General features: G+C 38.3%; 1 protein-coding gene across 1 annotated transcript in view; it reads left to right on the forward strand.

Moving 5' to 3' along the window:
• PDZRN4 (PDZ domain containing ring finger 4) overlaps positions 1-22,870 on the forward strand; it is a 157,413-nt gene that overhangs the window by 128,861 nt on the left and 5,682 nt on the right. The window contains exons 4-7 of the mRNA XM_063445107.1: positions 6,456-6,554; positions 9,993-10,055; positions 14,285-14,386; positions 17,353-17,469. Coding sequence (XP_063301177.1) covers positions 6,456-6,554; positions 9,993-10,055; positions 14,285-14,386; positions 17,353-17,469 — 381 coding nt within the window. The remainder of the gene's footprint in view (positions 1-6,455; positions 6,555-9,992; positions 10,056-14,284; positions 14,387-17,352; positions 17,470-22,870) is intronic.

Below are 22,870 nucleotides of genomic sequence, written 5' to 3' on the forward strand. Positions count from 1 at the left end.
TTACGTTCATCTCCATCTACACCATGAATACTTTTCTACTACATCCCTTCCTTAGAAAGCACCGCCCAATTTGCGCACTGGATAACGACGCACACACATATAGATGCACTGAATTGGGCGGCGCCTACCTGCGATGCGAGGTCAAATGGACCACCTATGCTAAGTGGCTTTGTCTACTGGATTTGAGCTACTTGGCTTCTTGGGTGAGAGTACATGCCCTGTATTCCAATGACCACGGGAAATACATAGGCCAGACGGGTGTATAAAAGATGACCGATTTTCTCCTATTTAGCTAAAAAAACTCAACAAGGTGTAACGCCATAAACTTCTACAAACCTATGGCTACGGAACACTTATTTGTTATGAAAACGTCAGAACGGGCATTATTGCTACTCTCCTCTGCATAAATGTTTTTACTTGTTAATATCTTCAGTGTTCTTATATATGACATTGTATTACAGTACTTTTTGTTACTTCCTATTGTTTTCACATGCTTGTGGTTTCATGCCTTGTACTAAATAAAGAATAAAAAAAAAAAAAAAGAAAGGGGCAGTCTTAGCACCAAAATCAATATAGCCCATATAGTGGTTATGGTGCTATCAGCCTACTGGTGCTTTGCCTGGTTGTGTGTTTTAAATGAGTTTGATACAAACTGATGGTCCCTGTTGAATTGCTAATGCAAATTTTGCACGTGCTCGTGGTTTTTTTGTGCTAGCAGAGTTTCCACATGGCACTACATACATTTTCATATTACCTTTCTTGTATCACTTATACCATGTTTTATCCTTTTTTTCTTTCAATTTAATTTATTTCCTTATATGTCTTTTCTCCCCTGTTCTTCTCCTAATCTTTGAGCTGTCCCTCTACTTACAATACATCACAAGTAAACATATTTTTAAATAGGTTGCATGCTATTTTATGAACGTTTTACTTTTTATTTAAACACCTCCGATTCTTTTTGTGTTTTCATTGTTGAAAAATCAGTAGTAGGACAACAAATAAATGATTTTATCAGCACGCTAAAGTAGATGAGGGTGGTAGGTTATCATTATCTCATGATGAGAAGTGGAATGAGCATACGTGTTAGTCAGTCGTAGAAAGAGGACCTGTCTAGCAGAGGTTCCAGTCATGTAAAACCCGACACGTTTATCAAACTGATCATGATTAGATTAACCTGGACACTACTCCACTATGAAAAAAATGGACCTTAAGGACTTCAGAACTCGAATATCATTAGAGTCGAGATTACTACTCACCATCCTTGCCTATGACTAATCAACAAAAGAACATTGACTTATCATACAGTATAGAAACTGTTAGAAGGTTGAAAGGACCTAAACACCATCCTCAATTTTTTTGCTTATCATTTTGACTCTGTGGAATCTAAGTCGTATATTCTCTCTAGAATGACAGAGCTGGTGATTTAGTTGTAATGTTAGAGATACTGACTGCAGAAAATAATTTTTGCGATTTCTCTCAGCTACTGCAGATTGCTCTCCGATGTCTATATTTTATAACAGTTCTTATCAGAGAACACCTTCGAAGAGCAATTTATGTCCAAAAGTGTCTGCTGCAACAATGAGTGTGGGCACACCCAAGTGTATATCATCATAATGGTTTGATTTAGTATAGTGTTATACAGTGATCCTTGAAAACAGGATTTTTTGATTTCCCTAGCCCTAGGTTTTATACAAGTTATAGAAAGCAAGTTTACTTGTAGTATGTCTGGGGAACCATGTAATTAACTGTTTTCTCTTACAGATAGGATATCTGTATTGAAGATTGCGAAATGCAATAGTCACTTTGATCTGTATTCGGAAATATATATAGTGAGAACCTCGACACAAGTCTGTTCTAGCCATATTGGGCAGCTGAGGGAATACTTTCGAAAAATATTCTCAAATAAGACCAGATGTAAAATTCAAAACAATGAAAAAAGGAACAGAAATACAGACAGTCTTAGGATAAAACGCAATCCTATGCTATCTGTATAGACCTGGAAGTAATGAAAAGTACAGTAGCGTATAGACTTGTTAACCTATATAAGGCTAGAGCCTAAGAGGTTCCAGTAAAGTGTAATATGTTCAAAACTGATATTCCTTATGCCATCTGCAAGGTAGGTATATATAAATAGGAAATCCAATATATGGCATTATATAGTCTAATCCCCCATCAGCTATAATGAAGGTGCACTCCCTAAGCACCGAAACGCGCGTTGGGCATTCATATTCACTGCACAATGACACTGGGCACTGATTGATACTTTATCACTATGGATTTCACTATGAATCTCACCTAATCCTTTTTCCTCATTATCATTTTTTCTCTCTGTATTCATATGCCTGTCTAGTCAGTTTACCAGGGAGAGAGGCTTTGTTTAAAACAATTTTTTGTCAGCCTATTTTAGACTGACAGTCTGATTTCCTCTACTCTCTTTTCTTCCTGAAGCTCCATTTCTTTAGGAGCTATATCCTGTTTGCAATCATTTTCTGTATAAAGGGTGTTCTGCTGTTTGTAAAGTATTTACTATTTATTGTAAATATACATTATGCTGTATACCTATATAATTCACAGCAGACACCACCACTACCTGGGTTTTTAATTATTAGCTACAGGATTTCTGTGTGACACTGCATAGAGGACGGTATTATTTGGAATCTAGTTTACTGGACCCTTCCTTAATTAGCCTATATAATATTTTTTGAATAAAGCTGTTATAGAGGATGGGTGATTAGACTATATAATGCCATATATTGGATTTCCTATTTATATATACCTACCTTGCAGATGGCATTAGGAATATCAGTTTTTAACATATTACACTTTACTGGAACCTCTTAGGCTCTAGCCTTATATGGGTTAACAAGTCTATACGCTACTGTACTTTTCATTACTTCCAGGTCTATACATATAGCATAGGATTGCTTTTTATCCTAAGACTGTCTGTATTTCTGTTCCTTTTTTCATAGTATTCATATTCGGGGTCAAGCCCCATTGAGACCCCTGGAGTCTCCTCACGGTACGTTAGACGCTGGAGTGTTTGTTTCTCCCCCTGTTTTTCACCCGTGGGGGTGGAGTATACCGATACACTATATCTGCCTTACTATTTCTCTGTTCAAAATTCAAAACAATACATAGAGATACATAGAGATACATGATTTATCTATAAAACATGTCTTTACAATCTATCAGAAATACACAACGTTAGAAATAAGTCAGTAAGGCACGTTATTTTGTGAACATTTTACTTTTTTTTTTAAAATGCCTCCTATTCTTTTTTGTTTTCTCTGTTGTAAAATCATAGTAGGCGCATTGCCAAGAGATTATTTTATGGGCAGGCCTAAGTAGGCTTGTTATGTAGGTTATCATTGTCTCTTGATGAGAAGTGGAATTAGCTGATGGGTTAGTAAACCGTGGAATCTGCAACTGAGGGCCCAGTCATGTAAAACCTGAAATGTATACATAGCCTACATAATACTCAAAATACACATTTTAGATAAACAAAACAACTTCAAAACAAACATTATCACCAGAGCACCAGTAAGTCCTTCTGTCATGCACAGAGGCAATGCATTTTAGATTGCTCCCGTCTCCCTGAATGGCTCAATGTGTATAGTGCTGTTGAACGGCAACAAGAGGAAAAATGAGATACTAAGGATTCTGTGCAAACATCACTTCATATTCGCTCTTAACAGAAGTTTTAAGTTTGCAACTTGGCCCTTTTTTACTTTTGTGTCTGTGACAAGCTATATGTATGTGATTCTTTTTTTTTTTTTTTGTAAATCCTTATTTTTGCAGTGCATTTAAAGACAAATATGCCAATGTGGCCAAGACAGCATAAATAATCAAAAGGCTTCAATACAGGTGGTTACTGATACTTGGTATGTGATGAATTCACACTTTTTCTTTTTGATAATAAACATAAGTAACAATAACATTTCAGTGACATAAACCACATTTTCACAGCTGAAAAAAGTGCACTGAACATGAAGTGTGGACTATGTGTGGCATTATTGTAGATGAGAGGAAAGCCAGTGTAGCCTGAGTGGCGCAAGGGGCTCCATAGAAGTTATATAGGTTCCCTTTTGGGAGCTAACTGGGCAGCACCTGGTCCAGAGTGCATCCTCATTCAATAGGTGTCAGTATAGAGTAGTGTCTGTGTTATATTTAGTGGTGTGCCATGCACAATGAAGAATCACGGGTTGCACAGAGCTAATGGTATCAAGCAAATGAAGTATGTTGTGAACAGTTAGGAGTTGCCCCTAATTGTGGGGGAGGGGGGAGAGAGGTAGAGTAAAAGTGCGCTCATGTGTGCCATGTACAGGTTGTCTGTAATGTCCATAATAGTGTGAGTACTGTGTCACTACAGAATTGGGTAGTGATCTTTTGCCTAAAGGATCTATCAGTATGTGATGTTTAAAAGAATGGATAGCATGTGAACATAACATAAAATTAAACAATTTAGGCTATTGTGCCGATCTGTAGGGTGAAGCCCCAGTTCCAGGCCCTGGTAGACCCAAGGATGGTGAGGCCCTTGACATCTGCCCAGATAATCAGGACACACAGGAGGTTGAAGAGCTGGCTCAGTTGTAGTTGGATCCCAAGCTGTTGCTTGGGCTGGATCAGTTCGTGTTGGGGAATGTGTCATGAGACCCATGGTGGTCAGCAGTGCAAGGGCTTCATCTTTGGTTCGAAGTGTGTGAACAGTCCCGTTCCACAGCACTTGAAGTATGCCTAGGGGTACCCAGTGGTAAGAAACCCCACCTTGTGCAGTTGGGAAGTGTAAGGTGCCATGGACCTACACCATTGCAAGGTTACCCTGGATAGATCTTGGTAAAATGACAATAGGGAGTGCTCAAATTGCATGGGTGTTTTGCCGCATAGGGCCGACATAATGCAATTGCAATCTGCAAATGATGTGCATCTCAAGATTACATTATATCCCGGGGTGTAGTGGTAGTGGAACGTCCTGCTACTCTGTAGGCCCTATCCAGTGTCATCCTTTTAGCGATTGCTGGTGGTAGAAGGGAGGCCCGTAGCCTCCGGATGTAGTGGGGTAGTTCATCTGAGGTGTTTGCCATAGGTATGCCGTGGATTTTAACATGATTGTGGTGGTGGTGGTCCTCCAGCGTGGTGAGTTGCACTATCATTGATTGATGGTTATTTTGCAGCTGTAGGACCAAGTCACTAAGTGTGGCCACCACAGCCTGTACATCTTGTACCACTCCTTCTGTGGCTTGTACCCGGTCGGTGACCGCCTGTGTCTCCTTTGGCGCGAGGGTGTGATCTGCCACCATGATTTTGTGCCGGTCGGCAAGCAAGACCTTCAGGTCATCCTTCGTTGCCAGTGCTAAAACCCCTGTGGGCTCTGGGGGAGGCTGTAGGCCCATGTCAGGTGCTTGAGAGGGCCCAGGTCCCTGGGTGTCTTGTGCGTGCTGTGATGTGGCCGCATCTTGTATTTCCCCTGCAGGGGTTGATTTGGATTGTGGAGGCTTTTGCAGCATGTTCCCTTTGTCCCTACCCTCAGGCTTTTGAGAACGGCATTTCATGGTACTGGAGCACTCCAAAGGGGTGTGTAATGATCTGGTCCTTGTCCGTTATGCGCCAGGGAGCTACCCAGGAGTGACTCCAGGAAGACGTGTTTTTTTCACGGTAGGGTATCGAAAAGGCATCAATCGATGCAGAAAGTCACACTGAACTTGATAGTATGGTAGTCGGCAGGAACAGATACTGAGTATTATCGCTTTTTAGCAGTAGAATTATAGAGTAGTGGGAGCTGAAAGATATGGCGTCCGTCTCGTCCTGGTAGCAAGCTCCGTCCCCCCATGTATGTGATTCTAAACATTTATCTAAGGTTTGTTAAACATCTACTTGTCCGTAATCCATTATATAAACGTCAAGTAATTATGATTATATTCTCCATATATTTATATTGTTTAAATGGCATGCTCTGCTTATTCACTAAATAATTCCACAGATATGGAGAAACACCCTGATAGCATTTTGGGATCTGCATTCCCAAACATCTTAACAAATAAACAGGGTATTTGGCTATATTTTGTATTCAGTGTTTAGATATATATATAATTGTTATTTGTTCTTCTAACCTAATGTATCTAAACCTGGCAGAAGTATTTCAAGAAAAAGGAATATGTATAATTTATAATACCTAATAATCCAATATTTCTTCAAAGGCTGATAAATAAATCAATTTGTTGGTTCTTACTTACGGTTTTATGTTGGGTTCCTGTTCTAGCTATCTATCAAATAAATGTTATACTTGTTTTTATCCTGTAAAGAAATTCACTGTGTAATGAATTATACTCCTAGTTTAGTGCACTACTGTTTGAGTGTGAGTTGCTAAGTTGCCCACTTCTCAACACAATCTAAATTGATATCCACCCTTGAATGAGTATGCAAACCAATTAAAAGTAAAATGCATTTTTTTTTTCCAGGAGGTTGAGCTTTGTCGCCTTAACAATGAAGATAGACTGGGCCTTACTGTCTGCTACAGAACAGATGATGAGGAAGACACGGGGATCTATGTCAGCGAGGTAAATAGTAGGACATTAGGACATAGATGAGAATGAACAATGTAATATGACACAGTAGTATCGTTCAGAGTCGTGCAGGCTATATTTTACCAAAGAATGTATAACAGAGACCGTGGAAATCTCTCCACTTAATTCAATATAAAGCTTGTAATTGTATAAAAGAATAGTCCCTGGGGTTCTAAAACATGGAATATTCTAATACCATAAACTGTAAGCAAAACTACGCACACCCCATAAATCATACTTTACAGTTATATTATTTATTATCACTCGATTGTACTGGTAGTAGTCGTGAAAGGGGTGTTGATGATAGCATTACTAAAAATATCCATTAACAGTTTTTCATTTTTTCATTGTTTTTTGTGTTTTGTGTTGTTTCTGTTTTGTGTTATTTTAATTTTATTAATCAGTGCTAATTTTTTAATAATTAAGATAACATTGATTACATTGATTGTGCGATTTGTTTTCCCCACTGCTAATTCTGAGCACAGTTCATCACATATCTGCTTCACTTAAAATATAGATATCTAGACAAAGAACTCTACAATAATCTATACCGTATACATCATATTTGACTTTACAAGAACTTTATTATATTTCACTCATTTAAGTAATTTTATTATTAAAAACCTTACGTCTGGTTTCTAAGTTCTTGTTATGATCAGACTTCATATTTATTTTTTTTACTTTGTACAGATATATGTTTTTCATTATATGGATGTCTATATAAACTGTGTACTATCTTGATAACAGGTTTTTCTTTTGGCCAATAAACCGTTTATTTTTAAAAAAAAATCATTATTTAATTTTCAATTGTCTAGAATCTTCTCCACGGGGCATTTTACTGATTTGCTTGAAAAGACCAGGCTTTCTGTAATTACATAGTATTTTACAGTAATATAAAAGACTGATTTATTATTTAGGTGACAGGCCATTATAGAGCACAAAAAAAAAAGAATATGTAGCATTTTATATGAAATGTATCCTAAAACCAAATGCTACACTTGAGGTGATCTACTTGAAAAATAGCTCTTGGCATGACAGAGCTAAATAAATGCTTTAGGATAACGGGAGAAATGTGATACAGCATGCTCCCAGGATGCAGGATGGATCATTACTCATTCCTGAAATATTGCAACATAGATGAGCCACAAATTCCTTTGTGTTAATTTAAAGCAGCCTCCTTGAATTTATTCATAATAAAAATTTGCATTCATCAGGATTTCTAAGGGTTTATGGCACACGGTGTGTCGCTGTAAGACATAAAGGGTGTTGTTATTATGTGACAAAGTTAAAATCAAATTACAAAATTGAGAGTAAAACAATTGATGTAGAGAAATTCTCCTGTACAGGAATTTTGCTCTTTCAGATGTTTTCATTAAAAATTCAGCTTTCCGCAATGGGCCTTGCGGAAAGCTGAGTCGGACGCTTCTGCCTGCCACTCATCCAGAATCGAGAGAGCTTTATGGGCTCCTGCTCCTCATTCGAGGAGGGAATCTGCTCAGGTCTTTGGACCAGTTGCGCCATGGCTCTTCCGTACTTGAGAGGCGCTTTGCCTTTGCCCTTCTTAACATTAGAGCTCTCGCCCTTCCAGTGGCGTTTGACCAGGAAGGATCGTTCCCTGGAGGAGTCAGAGTCCTCTGAATCCGCCCCATGGTGGGTTCATTTGGGGGCCATCTTAGCGGGGTCTTGGCCTGAGGGAAACACCTTGGAAAGTGCCATTGAAGCGGCCACAGCTGCGAAAATCATGGCCTGCAGGGGCTTTCAACTCTTCCATGGCTAAACCGAAAGTACAATGGGCTCACCCAAATGACAGTCTTCAGTGGGCATGACAATAACTGTGGTCTCAGAGACCATGATGGTCAAGGTGCGGCACTAAGGTAGGAGAGGCCTTGGGACAAGGGGGGAGGTGTGGCCTGAATGCCTGTTTAAATAGTTGCCAGCCAGTAGGCCAATATGATGGGAAGGTTATAAGTCACTGGGGTTCACCCAGGAGAAAAAGAGCCTGCAGCATACACAGGTCTGCTCAGCAGCACAATAAGGGAGCTCACCCCAAACCAGTATAAGGGAGATCCCAACTGGTATCAACCAACCCCAAGAAAGGTACCAACCTGCTGCCTGGTCCCAGTATGATGGTGGATAGCAAGGTGAAGTTTTCAACACCAGCAGAGAAATACAGCTCCATCCGAGATTCCAGAGTACTTAAGATGGCCACGCGGTTCTCGCGAGATTACAGAGCCAAAATTGGAATAGTGGGACCTCCCACGAAAATCGCGGGAATCTGGCACATCTCCTAACGCAGTCGTCAGTCGAACGCAGAATCAAATCAAGGGAAATGGGGACAGAACGGTTAGGTGTTCGGGAGTATGTACGTGCGAACGCACAGCAAATAAACCGCGTGCGCATGCGAAGGAGAAACTAAGTCCCAAACGTTCACACTTATTGAAAAGCGGACATCCGCAGGACGAAAGAGGCGCATTCAGTGGAAAACACTAGCGTGGGAAAGTGCAGCGCCGCAAACGTGAAACCTGAGGGAGACGTCCCGAGACCCCAGCAAGCCGAGGCAGGCTGAGGGACAGGCAAGGAGGCCGTCAAGCCCCAAATAACAAAAGACAACCAAGTAACATATAATTAGCAGTAACCAATAACAACAGAACAATAATGGAAAAAAATGTCAGAATAATAGGAAATATACAAATCTTGTGATGGAGCAGCAAAGAAAGGAGAAGTGAAGTTGTTGGCTACGCCTTTTATAGTCACTGCTTATAACTGATTGGTTCTCAGTTTTCTTAAGTTTTTTCTTTGCTGCTATGGAGTGAGTAAAGAAAGATTATGTAAAATATAAAGCCTCCTGTCATGTTATAAAATTGTTATTTTATACTGCATGGTTTACTGAATAAATTCTGGGATAAATGTGAAATGTAAACTTGATTAAAAAATAAACTTATGGAGTTAGTTGTAGAGTTTAAAAATTTGTTAAATATATTGATATGGCTGTTTAGTTATCCCTAGATTTATATTAAATGGATTATCATAAGGAATTGTAGAGAATTTTATCCAAAAGACCATAAATGAGTTGGAAATTGCTTTACAACTTATGTTATAATCTCAAAATGTGCACATCTCTTTTTAATTGTTCACAAGTCTTGGCTTTCTCCTGAAGGATCCCCACTCAGACATAAAATAAGAATATCTTATTTAGTTATTTTTTATGGAAAATTTGATAGCAGGTTAGTTTATTGTTATGTTTAAAAATAGCAAGAACAGATTGACCTTTTTAAAGTAGCAATTAGCGTTCTGTATAAATACACACAAAAATAGTTGTAGCCCCTTAACGCCACTGAAACGGAAACTTTATGCGTTTCGTACAAATGTTAGATGAGATATTCTTTCATTTTTGCACGCTCTTGATTTTATGGTATTTGCTATATTCTTTAGGTTGATCCAAATAGTATTGCTGCAAGAGATGGCCGCATCCGTGAAGGAGACCGCATTTTACAAGTACGTAGTCATTTTATTTCTTTATTTTTATAACCTATAGTTAGGTTAAAGGGTTGCTATAGTAAATTATTACTATTAAAGGAAAGTTATGCTGTATGTGCCACATGTAAAAAACACTTTAACTAATACTTCAACGACCACTCCGGCACTATAATGACTACATCTCAATGAAGTCATTATGGTGTCTTGAGATCCTGGGCAAAATGGTTTAATCCTATAAGGCAAGATGGTGCCCAGTACCATCAGTCACAATAAATTACTTTCAAACGGTTTACCCTCAGGGAAAATTGTGAATAAAACCTCTAGCCACCATAACAACTTAATTGAGGTGACGTATTTATGGTACCCAGAATGTTCCTTTAAATTAAGGCAAATCATAATGCAAAGTTAAAAAGGAGTAAAACACTTAAATTTATGTCCTTATAAAGTGGAAAACCTACACATTGAATCTCACAGATATTTTGTAATCCTTAAAATATTTAAAAATTGTAACACATAAAAAATTAAATATTGAGCACCCACTCTGTGTTGGCACAGACAACTGTTATATCTACATCAAGGGTTCATAGATTTACTATTTGTTACAAATCATTTTGAGTTCCTTAATAAACTTAAAATATTTGGTGTGCTTAATTTTAACTTATAGAAAATACAACCATGTATGCTGGAATGCCAATGCTAACAGTATATCCAGATTTTCCTCTTGGTACTAAATATTAGGCATGGGGAACATTTCCCACCCAAAATGAGCTACAGTAGATGTAAATAATGCCAATGAATCAAGCTTTTGAGAAATGGCTGATGGTAGCATCATTGATCTGAAGGGAGATTGGGTGAATATGTTTCTTTTTAGAGAGGTTTAGTCATACAGAATGGGCAGGCACCCAGTTAGACACAAACTAAAAGCAATTTTTCTGAAACTGGAATCCAGAGACAGTGAATTTCCAAAAAAGGCAGTATAATGTGAAAACAAAAGGGCATATGAATGAGTTGGTTAACTCAGTGAAAAGAGGTAACAAGATGCCAGAAAAAGGACAAATTGAAAAAGCAGATGCCAGTAGAAAGTTGGAACCAAAAAAGATAGTCAGTCAGGCATAAACAAATAGTCAAGAAAGTTGTAGTAAAAATGAGTAAGGAGATGGTATTTTTTTTTCATTACAAATCACAATTATCTGTTGCAGAGAACTTTCAAAGACACCATTAGACAAAGACTAAAGATGTCTGATATTGTATAGAATTGATGGGACATTTTGGGGTTGTGGATATAGGTGGAGAGTCAAAAAGAAAGAAAACATGGAAATATAAAGCCATTAGTATTAAGTTGAATTTATGAAAGCGAATGTAATTGTGTTAGTGAATTCTAATGTGATGAAAATATTTTATTATAATATCAAAATGTAGATATGAATGATATAACAATTTTTCTGTGATTATATCTGGATACTGTAGCTCACACCCTTAATTTTTGTAATTGTATTCCTGAAGAATTAAGATTGTTGACCAGTGCTGTTGCCAAGATTTGCTTCTGAATGCTTATATTTCTTATCGTTTACATGTGTACTGAGCTTTAAAATAAAAATCATCATTTTTCATAACATGATCAGCTTTGTGAATCTGTACCCTTTAGAGAGCACTTGAATCTTTGCGATAACAGCCTGTTCTAAAGCTGTTTTTAAATAACCAGTTTACGTTTTAGTACTGGGGATCTATTTATCTATATGTCTGTGTGGTCCAGGATGAGAGAGTCTCCTTTGCAGAGAGTGATATTATCTAGAGAAACAGGTACAGTTGTAAGCAGTGTTGAGATGAGGTGATAGGAGCAATAGTGAAATCATCACTCAATCAGACAGGAACAAACCAGAGAAAGATAACACATTACATTCATTTACTGTGCCTTAAAAAATAAATCTGTGTGGCACCAAACAGTAGTCAAACACCTGATAGATACTCTCATATTAACAAACTAGTATAACATATATGAGTATTTGGTGAATATGAAAAGGTATTTTAAGAAACCAAAACTCATAATCTGGATGTTTATTATGTGACATTTGTTTCATGGTAAAAATTTGTTTGTGAGAACATCTAAAAATATATATTTTTTATATTGTTTGCAATTAGCTTTGCGCATCCCCTCTGCCCCCTTCCTTGCCCTCCCTGCCACCCCCTCCCTCACACTGTCCATAACATAATCTCATTCATGCAATGACATGTGGAAGTACCATGTTACACTCTGATTTAAAAAACAAAACAAAAATTGGTTGTAGTTAAATTTGTTTATTTTAAAATATGGAATTCTGCCACCATAAAGTCGACATTAAATTAATCTTTATTCCAGTGTAGATACAGACTCCTCGCACCTACCACTCTTCCTTGATTAAGTCTGATGACTTTTGTTAAGCCAGATGCTTCTCTAAGAAAAGCACACAACATATACAGTGCATGAGCGACTGTCACTCGGGTCCATCAATCCACTACTTCCCATGGAGAAGCATTGGATCTCATATTTTCCAATGAGAAGCATTAACCACATTTGACTTCTACATGCTGTGCATGTTGAAACAAAAAGTAAACCTTAGAGGAAGCATCTCTTGTGACTGTTTGTCTGACAACCACTAGAGGCATGTTTTGGCCAAATCTATACTGCTGTTTTTTTTAGAAATCACATTCTTTCACATTTAAAAAAAAAAAAAAAAAAAAAAAAAAAGGTACATTATCTATTGTTCAAATAACGTCAAGCCAACCAGTCAAAGTACATCTCCAGGCAAGTCTTCCTTGCGCAAGGCTTTCCTTTTGTAAAACTAGTGTAATGTTCTGAAGTCAGACTGACTGTAAATATATATCATTTTTATAATATATATATTTTTTTAAATGGGATAAAGATGAGATAAGCTGTTCAGCAACTTCAGCAACTTAATTCCATAAATGTATTCTTAATTCTAATTTGTGATGTCATGTAATTATTTCCTTATGTTAACAAATTCTTATATTATCATTTTTGGGCAAACAAAGTACCATTTCCAATATATTCCTCTAAGAACTAATAGGCAGAAGAACCCTAAACCCTAAACACAATTGTTTCTTTTTATGGTATTTTAAACTAATAACTAAAGCGCCCAATTCAAATGTTTTAACACAAAAAGTGTAACTTAACAGAATTATATGTATCTACAGCAACACAGAATAGTAAACTGTCATATTATGCTCTGAAAATGAATTATCCTTACAACAAAATTGGTTGTAATTATGAAATATGATGCATGTAGAGGACGGTTTTAACTAAACTCTTGGAATTTTGGTTATTATAATTGAGCCTCTTTTGTCTGCAACAACACTGTTATTTCATGATGGAAACTGCTGGATTTAGAGACCTTTTTCCATGTGTGAATTATGATACTGGTGTTATAGGTCATTTGGAATTTAAAGCCATTACTTACCGAGGATTTAGAATTGTACCCTTATAGTTAACCTTTTTTACTGGAAATGCCATTATTATGGAGCTTTAACACTTTAATGAGTAACCTACATTTATGATATAGTCAGATTTTCTTTTTGTTAAATAGTTTAGTTAAATTTTTTATGTTTTGTCTAATTACTGAACATTGTGCGTGATGTCATTAATGTGTTTTAATGTGACTGTGGGGTTTTATGTTGCAGGCAGAAGATGGCCAATTTAGATTTTATTTATTATTACAGTATACCGAAAGCATTTTGCAGGATTACACAATGATTAAGTTGAATTACAATCAGCTGTGTCTTCTAAGTCCACTAAGTATTGCCTGGTGAGAGGTAATACTGTATCTCTTTCTAATTGGCTTTGTGCGTGCCTACTCTATGACTGATCTCAGCTGTAGAATTGCCATTCTTCCTTCCACCAGTGCTATTATCTCAGAGTGACACTTCCATTACTCTGAACGGAAAAAGATGAACGTCACCTGTCAGAGCCTAGTTAATTGTGTTGCTAGATGAATGTTACCGGGTCGCAAGTTAGACATTTATGAACATAACTGCTTCCTCTGATGTTTGCCATCCTTCATCGATCGATACTGTTCTTATAGTAAGCGTATAATTGAGTGACGACTTTTACCACCGAGGGCTTAGGATGAGTCCACTGAGCAGATTTCACCATCCATACATTCACCACAAATGAGCTGATACTTGTCCTTAGTGTGCGATACGTTGCAAAAATGGTAAAGTCGCAGTTTATTTATTTTTTTCTCTTCTTCCAGATTAATGGTCAAGATATCCAGAACAGAGAAGAGGCTGTAGCACTGCTCTCCAGTGATGAATGCAAAACGATTATTCTGCTGGTTGCCAGACCAGATATACCGGTTAGTAGAGAGTATTCAATGAACATATCTTATTAGAAGCTGGGAATGCGTAGGTTGGCCATCTTATAATAATAGAACATCCAAACTGCAGCATCCATAAAAAAGGGGTCTAACCGTATAGCATCAGAGACTATATTCTATAATGGAGAGTTTTCTCTATAAGGATCACAGCCAATATATTTTCCCTAGCCCATTTTTTATTCTGAAATGACTAAATATACATGTGATACTCGAAAAAATTTGAATATCGTGCAAAAGTTAATTTATTTCAGTAATGCAACGTAAAAGGGGAAACTAATATATGAGATAGACGCATTACATCTAAAGCAAGATAGTTCAAGCCATGATTTGTCATAAGTGTAATGATTATGGCTTACAGCTCATGAAAACCCCAAATCCACAATCTCAGTAAATTGGAATATTACATGCAATCAATAAAACAAGGAGTGTACATAGAACAATATCGGACCTCTGCCTATGGACTCAGTACTTGGTTTGGGCTCCTTTTGCAGCAATTACTGCCTCAATGCGGCGTGGCATGGAAGCTACCAGCCTGTGGCACTGCTGAGGTGTTATGGAAGACCAGGATGCTTCAATAGTGGCCTTCAGCTCTTCTGCATTGTTCGGTCTCATGTCTCTCATCTTTCTCTTGGCAATGCCCCATAGATTCTATATGGGTTCAGGTCAGGAGAGTTTGCTGGCCAATCAATCACAGTAATCCCACCGTCATTGAACCAGGCTTTGGTGCTTTTGGCAGTGTGGGCAGGTGCCAAGTCCTGCTGGAAAATGAAGTCAGCATCCCCATAAAGCTCATCTACGGAAGGAAGCATGAAGTGCTCCAAAATCTCCTGGCAGACGGCTGCATTGACCCTGGACTTAATGAAGCACAGTGGACCAACACCAGCAGATGACATGGCTTCCCAAATCAACACAGAAGTGGAAACTTCACACTGGACTTCAAGCATCTTGCAGTGTGTGCCTCTCCATTCTTCCTCCAGACTCTGGGTCCTTGGTTTCCAAATGAGATGCAAAAGTTGCTCCCATCAGAAAAGAGGACTTTGGACCACTGAGCAACAAACCAGGTCTCTTTTTCTTTAGCCCAGGTAAGACGCTTCTGATGTTGTTTGATGTTCAGGAGCGGCTTGACAAGAGGAATACGACATCTGAAGCCCATGTCCAGGATCCGTCTATGTGTGGTGGCTCTTGATGCACTGACTCCAGCCTCAGTCCACTTCTTGTGAAAGTCCCCAACACTTTTGAATGGCCTTTTCCTGACAATCCTCTCCAGGCTGCGGTCATCCCTGCTGCTTGTGCACCTTTTTCTTCCACACTTTTCCCTTCCACATAACTTTCTATTAATGTACTTTGATACAGCACTTTGGGAACATCCAACTTCCTTCGCAATTACCTTTTGAGGCTTTCCCTCCTTATGGAGGGTGTCAATGATGGTTTTCTTCACAACTGTCAGGTCAGCAGTCTTCCCCATGATTGTGATTCCTACTGAACCAGACTGAGAGACTATTTGACGGCTCAGAAACACTGTGAGCCTAGAATATTGCACCTTTTCACAATATTCTAATTTACTGAGATTGTGGATTTGGGGTTTTCATGAGCTGTAAGCCATAATCATCGCACTTATGACAAATCACGGTTTGAACTATCTTGCTTTGCATGTAATGCGTCTCTTATAAATTAGTTTCCCCTTTTAAGTTGTATTACTTAAATAAATTAACTTTTGCACGATATTCAAATTTTTCGAGTATCACCTGTAAGTCATTGGTGAGGACTTTCATTCACAAATGGTAGCCCTCACTGGGAGAAACAATGAACAAATAGACAGATGGATACATATATTTTATATATTTATTTAATTATGTTAAAGGGACACTATAGTCACCTGAACAACTTCAGCTTATTGAGGTTGTTCAGGTGAGAACTATAGCTCCCTGCAGCCTTTCTCATGTAAACACTGTATTTTCTGAGAACTCAGACACTCAGAGTGAACCAGGGGGACTTCTGAGTTGATGGAGGCATAATATGCCTCCATCCACTCAGATCTGCTGTGCACGAGCATCCTGTGATTCGGTATCTCCTCCCACTGCATGCAGACAGCATCAGATCATAAATTCAATGCTTTCCCATGGGGAGGTCTAATGCGCACGCAGCGTTTGCCATGCATGTGCATTAGCGCCCGCTCATTGCGGGCTGAGTGGGTGGAGCCAGGACCTAGCGTCAAGGGACATCGGCGCTTGGAAAATGTAAGCAAATAAAAGGTTTTATACCCTTTACTCACCTGGGCGTGGGGGGGGGGGGGGGAGCGTGAGGCAGGGGGGAAGCAGGGCAAGCCATAGTGCCAGGAATACAGCTCTGCATGGCTGGCACTATAGTATCCCTTTAATATCACATTTGCTCTCCAAATCATCACATTTTAATTATATTAAACTCAAAAACCTCAGTGCCTCTGTGCAAGAAACTGCTGAGCTCCCCACCTCGCTTAAGAGCTTCCATACCTTCAAGCTTCTGGCACACTGTGGCTTCCACTGGCTATTATGGGAGTCAACCTCCTGAGGCAAAATTTTCACCATGTTTTGATCACTTGTAAAATATCTGATCCCTACTTCATGATATCAACCTAATAATAAAACATGAGATCTTTCATGCAGCTGTTTACTACGGTCTGAAAATGTGTATTAAAGATGCTCTATGTTGGGAAATCGTACCGATTATAAATAAATAGGCCCCTTACGTTTTAAAAAAATCTTGAAAGGAACCGAATATGAACATTTAAAATAAAAGAAGGCTTTTTTTGTGTATTGCTTTATACTATTATACTAAGCAAAGTATGAATAGCTTGTTTTTCAAAAGAGAGTCATTAGGATGAAAGGCATTTCAGCCATTGCTATTAGGCTATGCACCACATTATGATGTGTTACTACTAATGTAATGTAATAATGTATTCATTATAGCTGGATGAAGGGTGGCTTGATGATGAAAGGAATGCATTTTTGGAGGAGTTAAAGATGGAATTGTTGGAAGAGCAACGTAATGAAGCAACACCGTATACAGCGAATGAAATTCAACAGGTAAAGGAGATTAAACTTGGGATTTAACGTCTCTTTATTCATTTACACCGAGGATCTTTTTAGGAATATGACGGTACATGTAAGGAAAAGCAGTATTTACATTTGTCGTATGTTTTGTTTGGATGAGATAATTATATTCTGCACAGTTCAGTCCCACGTAGTGAACAAGATCTCTAACTGAAAACATGTTAAGATATAAACAACATAATGAAAATATAACTGTACAAATACATTGTTATATTGTTATATCATCAGCTCTCGTGTAGATTGTGTTATATGTGTGCATACACAGCATTATTTGCTGAATTAACTCAAACATCGTAGGTAAAAGAATCATATACAATGTACAATTCTTTTTCGAGTAGAGCTTAGTATTAAAAACTGTGCTAATCTCTTGAGTGTCAATGTCAAAAATAATAAGTGGTCTGGAAGTGAATATGAATTCCCCAGTTTCTAGAAATTCTGTTTTTGTTTTTACTGCCTTTGGCTGTTTGTGCTGGTACACATATCTGTTTACAAGCTAACTGATTTTACACAGCATGTTTAACAATTAACAGTACTTTTTTTTACCATGATGTCAATAGATTTATTATTTTGATATTGAGTGATCTTTTCAATTTAAGTTCTTAATACTTTAGATAATTGTAAGTCACTAGTGGGGCGTAACACTCTGTTAATTACCTTAGAATAACTTTTAAAGTTAAGCTATTGTGCAAACCACTGCGCCTAATGGGCCAGATTTACCATTATACAGAGTAGGCACCAATCTATAGGCATATATCCTGGAGGGGGACCTATTTTCAGCAATTAGGATGTACCTTTTTGAGCTCCAATGGATTGAAGCCATAACCAGTGTTCTCTGTAATCCATTCAGCCCACTATGTTATGATAGCAGAGCTGCAGAAACAGTTATAGATGGTGTAAAACTCAGTGCTGTCCCAGCTCCTCCAGTGTGTGGATGTGAGACTGCACAAGAAATGGTAGGGATGAACTCCCACCTGCCAACAAACAGCCGCTCACACAGGAAATGCCTTGCAGGAGCAGCAGAGACCACACTGAGTGATCTACACTGCATATCATAGGTAGAACAGCATTGAGTGATGCACACTGTATAACAGCTCAACAGTCCACCATAAGAGGGTGAGTACATTTCAGATAACCATTCAAACTCCACATGCCGTGACCCTAGACACCCCTTTTCCCTAACTCTAAATGTAACCCTTTCCATGCCTAAACAAACACTTTCCTTAATCCCAAACGTAAACACTAAAATCCTAAACCCCCCCAAAAACTGTATCTTAATCCCAGGTTTAACACATGTTAAAAGTTTAACACCCCAATGTGTCCCAATACTAAATGTAACTAAATTGCAGCCCTAAACACAATGATTTTAAATACCCCCTATACCTAAACACTGAATTTAAACCATGCCTAACCCTAAACTCCCTTTATACCAAAGCCAAAACTCCTCTCAAGTTTTTAGCCCTCTTAACGCTAAACACCTTACATAATTTAACTCTGACATTTCCCTAAATCCGGCTCAGATTCTTGGTATTAAAACATATCTGTGATAATTCTGTTATTACAAGTCAGTGTAAGGAGGCAAGACCGTGTTACATAAATATGGCTATGCTTTCTCATCGCATATTTTCTATTTTGTGAATAATCAAATTGCTCAGCCTTGTAATGCACCTGTCATGCTTCTGAGCACGTCAGAGAGGAGACTTATGCCGGGGTTGAATTGAGGTAGTTTATTGGAGTTAGTAGACATGGTTTAGACATAGGTAACAAAAATAATAACAGGATAAAAAGAGAAAAGGAATAATAAAGATAAAGGGAGAAAGCAGAACCTAGAAACAGAATTATAGGTAAGTATGAAGGAGTTGTAGAAGAAGAAATAGAAGTTTATTCAATATGCCCCAAAGCAGGTTTACAGGAGACAGGGAAACCAATCAGTGAAATAGTAGGTAGCAAGTAAACATAAAAACAAGGAAATATGCAGACAGTCTCAATATGTGAATGAAACTTACTGCATCATCTGGAAAAATATATATATAGCGCGATTGATTCCAAATTTAGAACCTGGCTTTCAAAATAATATGGTCAGAGACCCCAATTAAACAAAGTATATACAAGTGATCCTGCAATCCTATGCCAGCCCAGGGTAGCAGAGATAAAGAGATAGTTTAGTAAATATCCTCACTCCCCCTTAATAATAAGCTTTATTGTGATCTGCTATAGGGATAGGAGTATTAAATAACTGAATCTCTATAATCAATACCTCCTAGGAAATATCCTTGTCAAACTAGAAAAATATTGCAAAACAGAGAGAGATAGAGACTGAAGTAGAAGTACAAAATCAGTCAAAATCAGACTGATAATTAGCATTTAAAAAGCCTCTCTCCCTGTAAAACTAGCTAGATAGGCATAGGAAAGAAAAAGAAAAAACAATAATAAATTAAATGAAATTAAATAGTGATCATGGTTCTCCAACACCAGTGCCCAGTGCAGAAAAAACGCCCAACGTACGTTTCGGTGCTAAAGAGATGCACCTTCGTCAGGGGCCAACATATAACTGAAATGAAGCCTCTTAAATACCCCAAATACCAGGAGGCTTGATTACCTTATAGCCAATAGGATGTGGGGGTGTATGTCTCCCCAGCTGACTGTCATATCCTGGCTAACCGTCTGTGACCGCAAATGCTCATTATTCCATATGAAAGGGGGAGTCCCTAGCCGGTCACGTGACCTGCCGTGCCGCGCGTCACGTGACGCATCCGGCATTACCCTAACTGGGCGTGGCTTATCCGTCATAGCCACTCCGTACCGCCCATCAACCTCACATGGGCGGGCACTTCGCCGCAGATCCTAACCTGCCCATCATCCTCACGTGGGCGGACCCCCTGTGACCGATGGGCGGAACTGAGTATTCTCCCTATAGGGAGAAGCTGAAAATGCCCAAATTATAACTAAACGTCGACCTCTCAATATTTTGTCATTAAAGAACACCAATGTGTGATAAATGAGATATGACAAAATCAAATATCAACGTTAAAAAGGACTGTTTAGGGAGTATTCTGATGCTTATTCTCCTGTAGATGTAATACAAAGTAGGGAGAGGTACCCAAATAATTGAAGAAATTGAAAATATCTCTGATACAAGTACTAAGCTATTTTTAACTCCCCACCCCCTGGTCCCAGGCAATATTGTTTGATATATATATTATACTTAGTGTTTAGAGGACACAGGCTAGGATGCCAAATTAAAGTGGTACATCCTGCCCATGTGTCTTCCATAGTGAGTAAATTAACAATAGAGACCTCTAAATGACCAGATATTATTGTGTTAGCCAAGTGAAGGTAGGCCACTGCAGCCACTGCCCCATCTTGGGAGATTTTGGGGTGGCGGGTGCGGTGGTTATACAGGGACTTAGAACGTTGTGTTCTTTGCTTTTTTCTGTAAATAATTGGGTTTCAATACCACAGTACCAATTTGGTGTATCATGGCCAGTTTTCTATTCGATAAGTCAAAAAGAGACGCTTGGTGTAGAGACACGGATAAAGTCTTTTCAGAACAGGATCTTACAAGTCTTATAGATAGTGATAATATCATCTCATCGTTCAATCGTTTGACTAATTTATTTCAGCAGCAAATTAAAACAGGGTGGGAAATTGCATCCCTGGACAACTACCTTAAAAAAGACTTAATTCCGAGGGGATTAAGGGTACAAAATATACCAGCATCTCATATTGAGGAGGATGAATTTACAAAAGAGTGGGAGGAAGCTGCAGGCACATGTTCCAAGAGATTTATGGATATTCTCTGTAAATTTGAAACTAAAAGATTGGAAAGGGTTAACAAAGAAGTGGATGAGCAGATAGATAGAATTGCAGCTTTTAAAGAGGAACCAAATTTTGAAGCATTAGAGATAAAACTTAAGAACAACTTGGATAGATTCCAACAAAATATTAAGATTCGGAAACATTCCAAATTCATTAGAGATAATAACGACTTTAAAAGTGGTAATGTTTATAGAAAGAACAAGAATCCTAGAAGGAGTTTCTCTGAACCAATATCAACGTCAGAATATGAGACGAGCGGCTCTGATTCAGATTCCTCTAAAGCGAGCACGTCTGCTACATCAGAACATAACTCTAAAAGCATATTAAAAAGAGGGGTTTCTTTTTTAGGACAACCCAATATGGAAGAAAGTACAGCCCCTCGGACAAGGTACAGAGGCAGACCACCCCAACAATTCAGGGGAAGAAAAAGATACTAGATAAGACCCCTGTAAAGAACCAGATCATCAATTTGTCCTCATACACCCCGACCAAAACAGAGCTACAGGTTTTACAGCGGGGTATGTCCTTTGTCCCAGTCTCAGACTTTGATAAGTTTAGCTGGACAAAGGACATACACCTGTTTGCTAGAAAACTGGCTCTGCACAAATTTCATTATATGAAAGACGAAAAAAGGGCAAAAGATCTAGGACTACAAGCCTCAGATATGGGTGCACTGGATATGTTGGTTGACCTCCTCATTGCTAATGACGAATCTGAAGTAAGATATCCCCCCTTTACACATCTAAAAAAGAAAAGCATGTTCACTCCACACCTAGTGGACTTTAAATACATAGACCTATTTGTGGAGATGACATGCAATGAAATTGACAAAATCAATTCAAAAGACCTTCCAATCCAACCTAATAGCAATATCTCCCCTCAAGAAAACATCTCTCTTAAAAAACTTAAAGAACTGGATGAGGTTATCTTTAAACCCTCGGATAAAGGGGGCAATACAGTCATTTTAAACAAACCCGACTATGTCTCAATGGTACAGAGACTAATTGGGGACAGTAATACGTATGAAGTTTTAAAGGGTGACCCCACTAAAAAATATCTGGCAGAATTGAAAATAATCCTCGATACAGCTTTATCTCAACTCCTAATATCCAGGGATGAATATAATTTTATGTTCGTTAAAAATCCTGTTACCGCCACCTTCTATGCACTCCCAAAAGTTCATAAACAGCAACCGGTACTGAATGGGAGACCCATAGTCTCTGGTAGAGGTAATCTGACTCAAAACATCAGTCTTTATGTGGATCAGATCTTGAGGAAACTAGTTATTCAACTTCCTTCATACTTAAAAGATACAAAGCATACACTAAACATCATTGAAGAAATAAAAATCAGTGGCCACGCTATTTTATGTAGCCTTGATGTGGAGAGCCTGTACAGCTAGATTCCACATGAAGTTGGATTAGAACATCTGAAAGCTATTTTAGACAGTAAACCAATAGTATCACTAAGTCACAATAAATTTGTCCAAGATCTGATGCATTTCATTTTAACACACAACCATTTTACCTTCCAGGGAAAATACTACCACCAGGTGAGA

This window comes from Pelobates fuscus, chromosome 3 (genome assembly GCF_036172605.1).
Source record: "Pelobates fuscus isolate aPelFus1 chromosome 3, aPelFus1.pri, whole genome shotgun sequence".
In the NCBI taxonomy this organism is placed as follows: Eukaryota; Metazoa; Chordata; class Amphibia; order Anura; family Pelobatidae; genus Pelobates; species Pelobates fuscus.